Here is a 15,620-nt window from a genome sequence, read left to right as displayed (position 1 = left end):
CTCTATGAACCTGTTGTCATTTTCTCTGTGTGCTCTCCAGAAGTCTCCGTCAGGCCTCTGGTGGGGCACTCTTAGCTTTTGTAACAGCAAAGTGAGAAAAACTCTCTTTCATTATTCAGATTGTTGACTTGCTTCCCTTGCTTTTAGAAGCTGTGTAATATGCACTGTTAACCTCCTTGCCTTTAGGATCACTGACAATAAACAGTCTATGATGGGTATGTCTTATTAGACTATACATAGAAAAACTAAAATATGCTCTCCAGCCCACCCTGAAAGAGAATTCTAAGTACTATGTTTCTAAAGTACTAAGCATTTTTTAGCCCCTCATTATTTGGAAGGCTCTCCTGCATCATTCACATTTTGCCTCTTTCCAGCCTTTAGAAAAAGAGGTGTCCCCATGTTTTAAAGATTTCAATGTGAAAAATGGATACATGAAGACAGAAGGTCAAATCAGATGAAGTATCACTGTCTACATGAAGAGCCAAAAGGCACCCCCTGACACACACCACAGCATTTGAGGGAGTCTCTTCACCACAGCATCCCTTTTCTTATTCACTACCCTGGGTTTCCTTTTACCTACGGATGGACCCCAGCATGGAGGGTGGAGAGGGGGATTCAGTGGATTTATATGAAAGTACTTGACCTGAATATTCAGAGAAGTGAGGGGAAGTTGGAGGAGGTGGGGGAAGGTGGGGAGGCAGAACAATACCAAAGCCCCTTCTACATAAAATACCCACATTTCAGGTGATCCAAATTATAACTTCCCCAGACTGACAAGAAAGCCACTGTTGTCAAAGTTGTCATTAAAATCATACACACACACGTATACATGTTTCCTGTTGGTTTGGTCTGTAAAAAAAGGGGTCTCTGGATCACCAGGCTGCAAGCCCCCACCCCCCACCACTAACAGTGGGGTGTGAGTGGGCCTTCATAGCTCTGTATCCCTCCATGACGATCAAGCAGCTTTTCCCCTATTTTGTCAGATAAACAAGCTGTGCATTGTTCTGTCCGCCAGTCCATGTGCAGGCTTCCCTTCCTGCTGAGCTGGCCAGAATGGGTTTGGCCTCCTTCGTGTGGGGCAGGTGGAATGTGATATTCAGGCAGAGGCTGGAAGAACCACAGAAAGTAAACAGAGCTAATTAAGGACTCTCTTCTGTACTTCTCCTTATCTAAATACTTTCAAAAGAGGAAAGAGCCTGCAACAGGTTATGGCCCAGACCTTGGATTAAGCACAATCCCCAGCAACACGGACCATATTTTCCTTCTTGCCTTGGGTTGAGGCAGAGCCATTGTTCTCTTTCTCTGTTTGCCTCTACATATTGCTTGACAGGTCTGCTGGGAGCCAGGCTCTGAGACAGGTAGTGCTGTCAGAAGATACTGGGGTGACAGTCCACTAGGGCACTCATTCCAGAATTTTTCTGCCTCCATCTCCTCATCTCTCGGAAGTTTTTATCAGAGGGCTCTTCTGGGAGCTAGCTTCTGGCTTATCTGCCACTTTCACTTGCATGTGCTCATCCTCCTCTTGCAGCCATGCCAAGTTCTTATTTTCTGAGTGCTTGGAAAAGAAGCAGTCATCTTGGGATGCCTCGGTGGCTCTGTTGGTTAAGCATCTGCCTTCAGCTCAGGCCGTGATCCCAGGGTCCTGGGATCAAGTCCCACATTAGGTTCCTTGCTCAGCAGGGAGTCTGCTTCTTCCTCTGCCTCTCTCTCTGTTTCTCTCTCTCTCTCTTCCCCTCTCTCTGACACATAAATAAATGAAATCTTAAAAAAAAAAAAAGGGAAGCAGTCATCTTTACCTTCCCCCAAACGTAGGAGGTTATACTTGGTCATGTAATCTGGAACTCAGCCCTGCTAAGGGAGAGGATCCCCCTTTCACCCCCAACCCCTCCCCCAGCTTCTTTCCCAAATCCCAAATTGGCCAAATGGCTTGTGTTCCTCTTTTATCTTCCTTTGCCTATGGATTTTTCAAGTATAAGCTATCTGTGCCTACCTGCCCATCCTCTTACCTCATCTGGTCACTCCCTAGCTCATCTGCCCTCCCCACCTCCCCTACCTCAGGAAGTCCCACAAACATGATTGCACCTCTCGTTATAATTTCCTCAACCTCACCTGGGTACTGAAAAGGCCAGACTGCCATCAAACTCCTCCTTCTTTATTTTGTTAGGAAGTGAGGATCAACAGGCCTCATCAGGGAATCACTGTTTTGTGCTGGGTTCCTGAGTGGAAGGAGAAAGGCACTTGATGACCAGAAGATTAGGGAGGCCTGGCACTGAGGCCTGAGTAATGACAGGAGAAGAGACTGTTTATCCTGCTACTTTTTCAGACCAGGGGTTATCCTGTAGTGTACCGTTAATGGTACCGTATTGTGCATTGTCAAAGAATGGTGATCACACCACTGGCAGCAGCATTACCGTAGAGCTTATGAGAAAATCAAATCTGGAGCCTACTCTAGACCTACTGACTCAGAATCTGCATTTTAACAAGATGGCCAGGCTATTAGTATGCCCACTAAAGTTTGAGAAGCTCTGAGTAGCCACATACTAGGTTTGGCTTTTGAACCTTCTTTTTTCAAAATATTTTTCGTGTTTTTTTTTTTTTTTTTTTTTTATTTTATTTATTTGACAGAGAGAAATCAGAGCTAGGCAGAGAGGCAGACAGAGAGAGGGGGAAGCAGGCTCCTGCTGAGCAGAGAGCCCGACGCGGGGCTCGATCCCAGGACCCTGAGACCATGACCTGAGCCGAAGGCAGAGGCTTAAACCACTGAGCCACCCAGGTGCCCCTCAAAATTTTTTTATTAAGTTTTGTATTCAATTCCAGTGTAGATACAGTGTTAAATTAGTTGCAGGTGTACTATATAGCCATTCAATGCTTCCATATAACTCCTGGTGCTCATCCCAACAAGTGCACTCCTGAATCCCGATCTCCTATTTCACCCACCTCCCCTCTGGTAACCATTGGTTTTGGACCTTCTTTTAACTAGTCTTTTCTCTTTCATCTTCATTTGGATTGAGAAAGTTATTTTTCTTGCTATTGACAGTACTTTTGCCCGTTATTATTTGGGGTAGAAGATAACATTAACAGCAGGTGCCAATTATTGAATGCCGGTGGGTAAGAAAATGGAAGCCCTGTGACGTGCCCAAGGCCAAACCAGGAGTGAGTGGTGAAGCTGAAACTCCAAGCCAGATTGATATGCCCATAAAATCCCCAGCCTTTCCCTATACAGTACTAATTACCAAAAGGTGGCCCATGGGCTTCTTTGGATGGCACCAGCCTTTTGGGGAGCAGACAAAAGTCAACCCAGACTTTCCCAGATGGTACAGACGGAAGAGAGGGGAAGAGGCCTCCAGGAACGATTTCCCCAGAGAGGAATAGCCTGGGCATGCTTCTTGTCCTGAGGGGACCCATATAAGCCCTCTTGGGCCAGAAATTGCTGGACTTCGGACCAGAGGCCAAGGGAAACTGGAATGGGGATCAGGAATATTACAAAGGGAAACCCCCAACTCTAAATCCCTGAGAGAAATTAAACTCTGATGCCTGATTTGGGGCTTGGGATATACAGGAAACTCACGTGGGGCTGCTCTGGTTTCTGGCTATCACACATGTCAGTGAGGACGTCATCTGAAGCCCCAGCCTGGGGCCCAGGACTATTACATCAGAGCATGTTTAGCTGGAAGGGTCGTTTGTTTCAATGGAGTCAACATTTTATTTTGCAGAGAGGAAACAGAAGCTCAGAGAGGAGGAGTAAGTTGTCAGAAGTCAGAGCAAATTCACAGCAGAGCCAGAGATGCTGACTCCAAGCACCACTATTCTGGAGTTGGTGTCCCTGCTGCAAAATGAGGTTTTCCCTGGATTGGCTCAGGTGCCCATAGGAAGTGCAGACCCTGTAAAATATGACCCAGACTGGTTTATAAGTCTTTCTGCCTCAACGGAACCTTCCCCTTGGAAAATCTCTAGGTCACTTGCTCCCAGCTATGTAAAATAAGCGATAGTCCTTCCTACTTGCTCTTCTGGACCTGGAGGCTGCTAGCCTTGGCTGATCTGGGCTTCCCTTTTCTGGGGCCCAGCGGACCTACGGAGATGGCTGGGTGGGGTCAGCTTGGTTCAGGAAGCACAGGAATTCTTTTAAGTGTATGTGTCTGGGGTATTTTTCTCTCTCACTTACGTGTATTTTTAAAAATTCTTTTTAGACACTCGCTTTATCTTTCCCAAACATCATTTCCTTGCTCCTTTCCTGAGTTCTAGCAGTGGCTGGGGGCCCAGCTTCCTTATTGGCCCCTGAGCTGTGGAAGGGGGTGGGCCAGGGCCCAGAGGAGGCTGGAGTAGGGAACAGGGGGGCTGTTTATGCTGCTGGGACTGCCTTTCATCCTTCCCTTTGCCACCAGGGTGCTGGCTGGTTTCTGGAGCAGCGTCTTCACTCCTTCAGTCCTGCTCTCTGACACTGGCTTTCGGTCCCTACAGCTGTGGCCACATCTAGGTCCAACGGTTGGTGACCATACCTTGCCTTCAATGCTACTCCTCTCTGTTCTTGGAACTGGGACCTGACTGTGCCTGAGGTCCTTGGATCACACTCAGGAGCTGGGGCTGATGGCCCATCATCTCAGGAGGTCTTAAAAGGAAGGCAGATGGGTCCCAGCTAAGGGAAGATCCAGCCTGCAGGAAGGAGCCTTGGGGTCCGGCTGGAGGGGTCCTTGGGCACCTGAGCTGATTGGATACCCAGCTTTCTCCTAATCCATCTCCCCACGAGGGGCAACTTCCATGGTAGGTACTGCGGGTAGTCATGGCTGCTGCCCCTCTCCCCGCTTCAGCTTTCTTTCTTCAATATCCCTTTCTTTGTTTCCTAAGAAAGGAACTTTGGGACAATGAATGGTCGGGTATGTACTAATGACAGTGTCTGAGCCAGGCATGGGAGAAAGGGCAGGCCACTGGTGTCATCCTTCCATGCCTAGGCCTGGATCTGCATGGTTGGTGGTTGGCATTTTCTTGCCTCTCCTTATTTTTCTTCATCCGTCTTCCCCACTGCCTAAAGGGGGTATGGTTTTAAACTCTAGGACCACTGGGACTTTCCTTTTCTGACTGCTTCTTGTGGAAAGAGCCAAGAGGAGCCTCAGATATACCAGCTCATTGAGACAGGACCCTCTTTGGGGAGGAGGGGTCATGCGGTATCCTAGAAAGGACTGGAGGTTCTAAGCCTCATCCTCAAGGCAAAGCAATTTCAGTTTTCTGAAGCTGGCAAAGCAATTCAGCTTTCTGTGTCTCTGTTTCCTCATCTGCAAAGTGGGGATAATTATAGCTCTTACCGATAAGGTTGGAGTGAGGACAGAATCAACCAATGGATACAAAGTGCTTAGTGCCTGACGTAGCTTAAGTATTCAATAAATGGTACCTGTTCTTTTTTTTCTTTTTTTAAGTTCATGGTATGTCAGGCACTCTGCTAAGTGATTTCACACATGTGATCACATTTAATCCAGGCTACAACTCGTAGTAAAGAATAGTTATCTTCCTCATTTTACAGATAAAGAATCTACAACTCAGGGAAGTGACTTGCCCAAGGTCACACAGCTAGGAGTGGAATGTAAGTATGGACTGTCTCCAAGTATAGGGATGTTTAGGAATAATACTAGACCAAGTATCACACCCTATAGATAGTTTCCTCTCCTTTCCCAAACTAGCACTAAAAGGTCCCAGTTCTAGCTGTAGTTCCTCTGCTAGGATTTTTCTTCCTCCTGTTTGGGGTTTTCTTCCCATGGTCCCAAAGTCCCTACTGCCTTGCTTCTGTCTCCTTTTGGATTGTTTCCTACTCTTGGAGAAACTCTAGAGAGTAGGGACCTTTTGCAAGCTATGTTTCAAAGTGCGGCAAGAGAGTGGTGTAGCAGAACCTTGACATTGGGTAGATAAACCCAGTGGGAGTACTCTTGAACCATCGAGAAGGACAAGTCTGAGCTGATAACCCTTGTTAGAGACTATGTATTATTTGTTGACTGCTTGTTATGCATCAGGCTGTGTCTCAGATGCTTTGAGAATATTATCCTTAATCCTCACAATAACCTAGCCAGGTAAGGACTATTGTTCCCTTTCTCAGATAAGAAAATCGAAGCTCAAATGGCTTAAGTGACTTGTGTAGAATCACACATCCAAAGTGATAGAGTTAGGATATGAACAAAGATCTGTCTACTTGTGTCTGCCTTCTTGCTTACTGACCTAATACAGTTGGTGGGATGAAATGATGATAAGCAATATAAAAGCATCATATTATTATTGGCTAAATTGTGAGGACTCAATTACTAAGGACAAGCACCCGGGAGGACACAGTACTTGAGCAGCACCTTGAAGAACAGGTGGGATTCAGGTTGACAAAATGAGAGGGGGATCCCAGGAAAAGGAGACAGTTAGAGTAATATCTACAATTGGTTGAGGGCTTACCAGACTGTGTTCTAAGCAACTGAAATGCACTGTCTCATTTGTTCTTTACAACTGCACAAATTAGGTATTTTATCCCAATTTAACTGTAATAGAAACAAGAGCTCTTGAGAAGTGAAGTCACCTATGTAACCAACAGAGCTCCTAAGTGATGGAGCTGGAATTCAAACCAAGGTGCTCCATCTCCAGAGCCTGTGCTAGATTCTATTGGGAAACCAACAGCAAAGACACAAAATTGGTTGCAGGCCATGATTGGAGCACAGCCATGGGAGAGTGGGCTGGATGGGTAAAGCTATCTTATAGACGACCTTGAAAGTCAGATCCAGTTTCTATTTGCTGCAGAACAGGGTAAGAAATAGGGAGCCAGTAAAGATTCTTGAATAGATGAATGCCACAATTCAATTAGTGTTTGACACAGTGTAATCTTAAAAGCAGTGACTGGAGGGGCACCTGGGTGGCCCAGTCGGTTAAGTGTCTGCCTTCAGCTCAGGTCATGATCCCGGGGTCCTGGGATTGAGATCCACACTGGGCTCCCTGCTCAGCTGGGAGTCTGCCTCCCTTCCCTCTGCCCCTCCCCCACTCATGCTTTCTCTCTTTCTCCCTCTCAAATAAATAAATAAAATCTTAAAAAAGTAAAAGCAGTGACTGGAGGTGGACTAAGGGGAGACTGGCTGGCAGACTGACACACTATTATGGATATAAAGTGTTAAGGGCCTGGACTAGACCAGAAGGGGGTGGTGGCGGGTTCTGTGGAGGAGAAGTGTGATTATGTGAAATAGTCTCAGTGAAAATGAGAGAGAGAGAAAGAGAGAGAGGGAGAGAGAGAAGCCAGAAAGATATAAGAGAAACCTCAGTAGAACTCAGGGAGGGATTGGATGGTTGGGGAGAAGGTGGTATCAAGGCTAACCACCCAAATGTTAAACCCTGGACTCAGAAAAACTTTAGAAATCCTGGATGTAGAAGAAGGGCCCCAAATAAGAAAGGTACCCTGTTCTCTACTGTATCCTCCCTCAGTGCCTAGAAGCATAGTACATAGTACTCACACACATGGCTCATATTACTTCCATGATCTGCTTTATACACAGTTGTTAATGAGTGACTACCAGGTAATAGTAGCTGGAAAGATTTCTAGTGTCATGGCTTTGTGCATGAGACTCTGGAACAGGCACCCCACTGCCTCCTCTGCCAAGGTCTTCTTGTGCCTCGAGCCTCCCTGCTGAGTACTCTGAAACCCATAATAGAACACTATAGTTAATAGTGGGGGCCTCACTTGGCTTTCCTGCCCATAAATCTTAGCCAGTGCTGACCTGTGGCTCTGGTTCCTGACCTTTGACAAGCAGCTTCCCTTGCCCTTCCTCTCACACCTCCTTGTCTGTGTCTGGCCCGTTACCACTCAACCCACGTTTTCCCCAGCAAGGCCTGAGGAGAATTCCTCAGGACTACTTTTTTAGGCTTTGGGCCTTTAAAGCCTTTCACCGCTGGGATTTTCTGTGTTTCCACAGGGGTGAGGGGCATTCCCAGCTAGGATGGAATCTAGTTTAAGTCTATCCACTACTGCTCCTGGGAGGTAGAGAGCTGATTTATCTCACTAGATAACAAGATTGTTCAAAACAGGGCCCCTTATCCTAGTCAACTCTGTACCCTCAGTGTCTAGTATGGAGCCACAGTAAATGGCTGCATAAATCAGTAAAGAAGCTATCCGCTCTCTCTCCTCCTTTCTCATCTCCTTATTTGTCATTCTTTTCTCTTACTCTGTCATTCATCTCTCTCTCTATCACCCATTTCCCTTTACTATGTATTTCTCTATAATCTCAGTTTTCTCCCTTTCTGTCATTCATTTTTCTTGGTATCCTCTCTCACTCTTTTTTTTTTTTTGAGATTTTTATTTATTTATTCGAGAGAGAGAGCACAAGCAGGCAGAAGGGTAGACAAAGAGAGAGAGACAAACTCACTGCTGAGCAGGTAGCCCGATGTGGCACTCGATCCCAGGACCCTAGAATCATGACCTGAGCCAAAGGCAGACTCTTAACCAAGTGAGACACCCAGGCGCCCCAATCCTCTCTCATTCTTATCTCTATCATCCACCTGGTCCTTCTGACATCTGTCTCTTTCTTGCTTGCTTCCTTGCTTTCTGCCCCTCCCTCCTCTACCTCATCAGTCTTCTCCTAATCTTCTGGCATGACCCATGTCCCTCATGTGCTCTGCTCTTTCCACATGTCATTCTGCCCCCACTTGCAAGGGTGACGTCTCTTCATGGGGAATATACCAGAGGAGAGGAATGGGTCTTGTCTAAGCTGGTCAGTGCAAGAGTATGGCAGCAGCCTCCAGCACCAGACGGATCCTGTGATTACATCCAGGGCCTTGGCCTCCAACCTGTTTCCCTTTAGGTACACTTGCCAGGCTGAGTGGCCAGTCTCCTCTGTCAGCCTCGCCCTGCACCTTCACTACTCTGTGCTATATTCCCTGGCAGGAGTTGGGGTTCTTTGCCCCCCCCTTTGCCTACAAATGCAGGCATTTCACCTCTGTCCCCATCTTATCCTTCTCTTTCAGGGCCTTTGCCAGGTTTTATTTGTATTGGCTCTCTCACTCTCACTCATCTGTAAGCTCTCAAGGGCAGAGACCATGTTTCATTCATCTTGGTATCCCCAGAACTGTGCACAGTTGGTACATACGACAAATGCTTATCAAATGAACAAGTGAAATTTGGAGGATTTGCAGCCTCTTGTTGACTTGTTTGAACTTCTAATCACTTGCCTCTTCTTTTCTTAGAAAAAATGGGAAGACTGACCAGACTGATTTTTTTTCCCCAAGAAAACTTGGGGTAGCTCAGTGTTTACTGGGCAGCAATACTCATTTCTTCCACAGACACTTACTGAGCATCTACTGTGGTGTCTGGCACTGTTGTTTGTGCTTGGGATACACCCACAAGCAAAACAGCCCAGGGAAGCCAACATTCTGTATAGCCACACCTCACCCTGAGGATGAAGGGAATTTGAAAGCTGGGAGCTGAGGAGGGCCACTAAGATTCCTATATCAGCTCCTTGCAAGATGTTCTACTTCATTTAAGGGAAAGAGGGGGTGGGGGCGGAAGCTGCATGGGAAGTGATTTCAGCTCTGGTTCCCTAAGCTGACTTCCTGTCCCTTTCTTGCTGTAGGAGAAACGCCCCTGTCAGTAGGCCGCACTCATGGCATGTGGCCAAGCTGCTGGAGGGATGCCCTGAAGCGGCCACCACCATGCATTTCCCTTCTGAAGCCTTCAGCTTGTCCTGGCATTCCGGCTGCAACACGAGGTGAGTCTAGAACCTTCCCCTCAAGATGGGCTGGAGGGTAGACAACATGGCCATGCCCCCTTTTCTGCTCTAGTGCCTGTTGGATGTTGCAGAGTCCAGAGCGCTATAATGGAAAATGGAGTGGGACTCTGTAGTCCCTGGGTTCTAGGCCTTGGCCACTTACTGCTAAATCTCTTTGATTTTGGGACAGTCCCTTTCCTTCTAGAAAATATTTCCTTGAAATACTTACTTCATGTGGCTTGCAAAACACCACACTCTCCTGCTTCTCATCCTACTTCAGTGGCTGCTCCTTTGATGTATTTTCCCTTGATTCTTCCACATTCCCCCCCACACCCCCATCCCAGTCTCTTAATGCAGGAGGGAACCGGAGCTCAGTTCTGGTCCTCTTCTCTAGCTACAGTGACTCACTGGTGATCTCATCCAGAGTTCATCAGCTCTGTCACAGAGCCAAAGCCTTCAGACTGGGCACCTCCCTGAATGACAGGGTCTACTTGCCATGAGGATCTCTCAGTTTAGTGGCCTGGTATTGCCTGTTGTGAAAACAACAGCCCAGAAGAGACAGAGAACTCTTTCTGCAAAAACTCAGAGTGAGCAAAGCTGACCTTTCCCGTCCACAGCAAGATCTTCCCTCTCAGGAGGAATTTCTGGTGTTGAGGCTCAGAGAAGCCATGCACTGAGTTTGCCCCCAGTCAATGACTGTATTTGGCATCAGAAGACAAGGGCTCCGCGCAGAGATGGAGGCAGTTTTGTTCTGGAAGAATACACTGAAATATATTCTGAGCTTGACTCCTGTTTGAGTAGGGGTGTGGTTATTTGCAGCAGAAAAGGCAGTAGGGTGGGGGGCAGGTTCCCCTGCCAACAAGGAATCGATGGATTCTTAGCCCAGAGGTCAAGTGAGCAGAGTGGCTAAGGGTGAGCAGGGAGCAAGGATTAAGGAAGGCTGATCTGAGGGTCTTGTGGGCCCCTGCCACTGCTCAGTTCTGGCTTTCTGAACTGTGGCCTTTCTGAGAACAGTCTGTGACCTCTGGGGTTCTAGTCATAGGGAGTTACTGGCATGACTTGGCTCACTTTGGCTTTGTTTATGGGAAATGGTACTTAAAATTCAAGATTGTGTCTGCTCCCCGTCCCTTCCTTGGTCTCCCTGGTTTGGCTTTGCTGTGGGGATGAGGAAGGGATGGGTAGGTGGCAAATCTCACGTCAGCACTAGTGGTATAGAGGGCACTGATAACAATAGCAGTTAAAACAAAAAGCAAAAGAACAGCAGCTACCACGTACTGAACCTTTTCTAGGTGCCCGGGCTGTGACAAGAGCTTTACGTTTATTAACTGATTTCACCCACAAAGCAATCTTCTGATACAGACATTATTATTAGTCCCATTTTTTAAGACTTTATTTATTTGAGAGAGAGAGAGAAAGAGAACACGAGCAGGGAGAAGGGCAGAGGGAGAAGCAGACTCCCCAGTGAGCAGGGAACCCAACACAGGGCTTGATCCCAGGACCCTGCGATCATGACCTGGGCCAAAGGCAGATGCTTAACTGACTGAGCCACCCAGGCACCCCTTATTCGTCCCATTTAACAAATAGTATAGCAGAAGAGCTAAGACGTTGGACTCACAGAGGCTTGGGTTCAAATTCCAGCTCTGCCTCTTTAGCACTTTCATGAGCCAGTCAGTTTACCTCGCTAAGCTTATTTTCTTGACTGTAAGGTGGGGATAATAATGTCTCCCCTTCATTTTGATATGAGACATTGTAAAGTGCCTAGCACAATGTAGGCCCTTGGCAAATGGTCAGACTTATTAGTATCGAGCAGAGAACAGGGGGTTGCCGTAATTCTGGCCCTGTCTGGGTCATGAGCCACAGCTGGGTGATCATGAGAAAAATCACCTCCTCAGAATCACTTCCTTTTGCAAGGGCTTGCTTCACTCCAGCGGTTCTCAGTAATGTGGTCTCTGGACCAGCAAAGAGTACCAGCCTCACCTGGGAACTTGTTAGAAGGACAAATTCTCAGGATGCACCCAGTTGTAGCACTGGGGGGGGGATGGGGCCTAGGAACCTGTGTTTGGACAAGCCCTCCCTGAGCTCCCTGACATGCACCCAAACTCAGCAGCCACTGATTTACAAAATGTGCTGGCTGAAATTGAATCAACCCTTTAGAGCCCACTCTCTGATACTAATATTCTATGATTGTCTGTCCTGGCAGAGAGCCACATGCTGACTCCCTAAGGATAGTGACAGGCCAAAAGCAATTCTAGACTCACTGGCGGCAGGGAAACAGAACATAAGCCCCAATGGAGTTCTTACACTTTTAGTCTTTGGGATCTTGCCCTCTCTTGCTCCCTTATGTTGTCTTGTGTCCCATTTTTACCACATCTCTGTGGTGCTCCCGTGTCTATATCTTTCGCTGTTTCCCTTCCTTCCTTTGTGGTCTGATCCCCTTCTTATTTGTGGCCTGGTGCCTCTGGGTTGCTCTGCCTTTTCCCCTGGCAGGGCTGGCCAAGGTGGGAAAGGGATCTGGTCATTTGCCTGACTAACTAGTGTGCCCTGTGTCTTGCAGTGACGTGTGTGTGCAGTGGTGCCCACTCTCCCGCCACTGCAGCACTGAGAAAAGTAGCTCCATCGGCAGCATGGAGAGCCTGGAGCAACCAGGCCAAGCTACCTACGAGGGCCACCTCTTGCCCATAGATCAGAACATGTACCCCAACCAGCGCGACTCAGCTTATAGCTCCTTCTCCGCCAGCTCGAATGCCTCTGACTGCGCCCTTTCCCTCAGGCCAGAGGAGCCGGGCTCTGCAGATTGCCTCACGCAAGGCCTGGGGCCAACAAAAGCCCCTAATGGCCGGCCCAGTGTGGCCGAGACCTCAGGAGGTAGCCGGCGTACCACCGGGGGACCCCTGACTCCCAGCGCCCAGCTGTCATCCCGCCCACAAGAGGCCCACCACTCAGGGCCTGCCAAGGCTGCCAGAGGCCCGCCACAGCCTCCAGTGAGGCGAGATAGTCTGCAGGCTTCCAGAGCCCAGCTCCTCAATGGAGAGCAGCGCAGGGCATCTGAGCCTGGGGACTCCTCGCAGCAGAAGGAGAAAGTGAGCTTAGACACCATGCTATCCCCAAGGAACCCGAGCAGGTTCTGCTGCCTCAGTGGGCAAGACCAAGTGGCAAACGAGGGCCAGCAGAACTGTGAGCTCAGCCAAGTTCCTGAATCCAGCCAGCAGGACTCTGAGCATCTACTGATGGAGGCCTCAGGCAAAGCTGTCGGATTCCCAAAAGTGTATGATAAAGCTTCCAGCGTAGATTCCAGCCCGCTCAACAAGGCTTCGGCAGAGCTAGCTAAGACTTCTTCTTTTGGCAGCCCTCCACACCTCACAGGACTCACCGGGCATCGCCACAGTGCCCCAGAACAGCTGCTGGCATCCCACTTACAGCACGTGCACCTTGATGCCAGGGGCAGCAAGGGCACAGAGCTCCCAGCTGGGCAAGATGGCCATGAGTGGACTCTGTCACCTTTGCATAGCAGCCATACAGGGAAGATAAGTCCATGTCCCCCTCCAGGAGGAGCCCAGGACCAGCCCATCAAAGAAAGAAAGGCCAGGCAACGGGATGATGGGCCCTTGGGTTCAGGGCATCAGAGCCCAAGCAGTTCGCCACACAGAGAGGCTGATGGACACTCTCCAGAGAAAGGTTTCCAGGACCCAAACAGAGCGTGCCGAGCAGGCATTGACCTAGCCAGCCAGCAGCCGTCTGCCTCTGGCTCCCTTGTTCAACAAGCCAGGGACTGTTCTTCAACCACTAAAGGAGCTGGCAGCACAGAGGCCACTGAAGAAGGGGAGTGTGGCCGGGTGGGTGGTAGACGGAATGGAGGGCCCCGGGGCCGCTCAATCCAAAACCGGCGGAAGAGTGAACGTTTTGCTACCAATCTGCGTAATGAAATCCAGAGGAGGAAGGCCCAGCTCCAGAAAAGCAAGAACCCCTTGTCGCAGTTGTGTGACACTAAGGAGCCTGTAGAGGAGACCGAGGAGCCCCTAGAAAGTACTCCACTTCCTGCCTCTAACTCATCTCTTCTGTCCTCATGTAAAAAACCACCTAGCCCCAGAGATAAGCTCTTCAACAAGAGCATGATCCTCAGGGCTCAGTCTTCAGAGTGCCTCAGCCAAGCCCCGGAGAACCGTGAATCGACAGGCTTGGAGGGACAAATAAGCCCTGCCCAGAGGCCTGGACAGCCCTCCGTGGGCCTGAACACCTGGTGGAAATCATCTGAGCCCTCCTTGTCAGACTCTGAGAAAACAAGTGTTCACCGCAGAGTTCGTGGAGGTCACTGGCGGTGGTCTCCAGAGCACAACCTCCAGCCACATGTGGCACTAGCCATGGAAGGCCCTCCTAACCCAGGTGACAGCAAGGAATTGAAGGCTTCTGCTACCCAAGCTGGGGAGGAAGCCATCCTTTTGCCCTTTGCAGACAGAAGAAAGTTCTTTGAAGAGAGCAGCAAATCCTTCTCTGCATCTCATTTGCCAGGTTTAACCACTCACAGCAGTAAGACTTTTACCCAGAGACCAAAACCTATAGACCAAAACTTCCAGCCAATGAGCTCCAGCTACAGGGAACTGAGGCGCCATCCGATGGACCAGTCCTACCATTCTGCAGACCAGCCATATCGTGCTCCAGACCAATCGTATCATTCCCTGTCACCCCTTCAGTCAGAAACTCCCACCTACTCTGAATGTTTTGCAAGCAAAGGTCTAGAACAATCCATGTGCTGCAAGCCACTGCACTGCAGTGATTTTGAGTACCGCAGGACCTGCTCTTACTCCTGTGGCATCCAGGGAGCCGTAGTCCATGACCCTTGCCTTTATTGTCCTGGAGAGCTCTGCCCGGCTCTGAGGAAGAGAAACATGATGCCCAACTGCTACAGCTGTCGATGCCACCACCACCAGTGCATCCGGTGTGCAGCGTGCTATCATAACCCCCAGCACAGTGGCCCTGAGGACAGCAGCCTGGCACCTGGCACCACCTGGAAACCCAGGAAGCCCACAGTGCAGGTGAGGCCTTGGTTCTTGGATGGGTTTGCTTCCTTACTCTCTTGGTGAGGAGAAAGCAAGGGAGAGCTTTGGAAAATACCACACTTACCATCCCTGGAAACAGTACAGACCCTGGCTTTGCCAGAGGGTGGCTTCATAACCCTGGGCGAGCCACTCAGCCACCACAACTGCAGTGAACCCATCTTGAGAGTTAGGTGAAAATAAATTTTTTTTCTTTACAAAATGGACAGAACCGGGATTTATATCCGGACTGTGAAAATGGGTATCTGAATGACCTTGAGCAAGTTGTACAACCACCCAAACTTGCAATTGCATGATTTTGAAAGGGCATAAAGGGGAATTTTTGCCTCACAAAATGGCCAATCCTGAGAAAAGTCTTATTACCTCATCTCTAAAGAGGGGAGACATGATGGCTGCCTCATAGATCAGTTGTAAGGATCAAAACAGGCCCAGTGTCTGACAGAAAATAGCACTTACTCCCTTCCATTTCCTGCTCACAAACTCCTTGGAGCTGCAAACTTTGCACATGTCCCCCGGGTTCTGCTTTTAGAGATTTGATCGCTCTGGTTTCCTAAAGAATAAATCTTACGCCCTTCTCCAGCCTATCTTTGTCAGAGACCCAGGGCTAGACTAGTTGTTGCTATACCCTGGTTACAGCCTACCACCCCAACACAGGCCACCACCATCCCCCAGGGTATTTCTGAGAGGATCCCCTATGTCCTTGCTGACTCCCTACCACATTCCTGCCCTGTGGCTTCCCTGTGTCGAACTGCTGTTGCATAGGCAGACACTTATGAATGACTCAGTGTATGAAATTTCTATAGACATGTTCTTTGAAAAAGGGAACCTTAGCGGCGAAAGAAGCCTTACCAAAAGAGCATAT

The 15,620-nt window shown here is 48.8% G+C and overlaps 1 protein-coding gene across 1 annotated transcript in view; it reads left to right on the top strand.

Moving 5' to 3' along the window:
- Positions 1–15,620, top strand: part of SHROOM4 (shroom family member 4) — a gene marked incomplete at its 5' end in the record, with an annotated part of 223,651 nt that overhangs the window by 164,516 nt on the left and 43,515 nt on the right. Inside the window, 2 exons of the mRNA XM_080795280.1 lie at positions 9,573–9,707; positions 12,262–14,737. Of these exons, the coding sequence (XP_080651406.1) occupies positions 9,573–9,707; positions 12,262–14,737 (2,611 nt within the window). The remainder of the gene's footprint in view (positions 1–9,572; positions 9,708–12,261; positions 14,738–15,620) is intronic.

The sequence above is a fragment of the Martes martes genome (genome assembly GCF_963455335.1).
Source record: "Martes martes genome assembly, chromosome: X".
Taxonomy (NCBI): domain Eukaryota; kingdom Metazoa; phylum Chordata; class Mammalia; order Carnivora; family Mustelidae; genus Martes; species Martes martes.
This window is presented reverse-complemented; position numbering and strand designations above follow the sequence as displayed.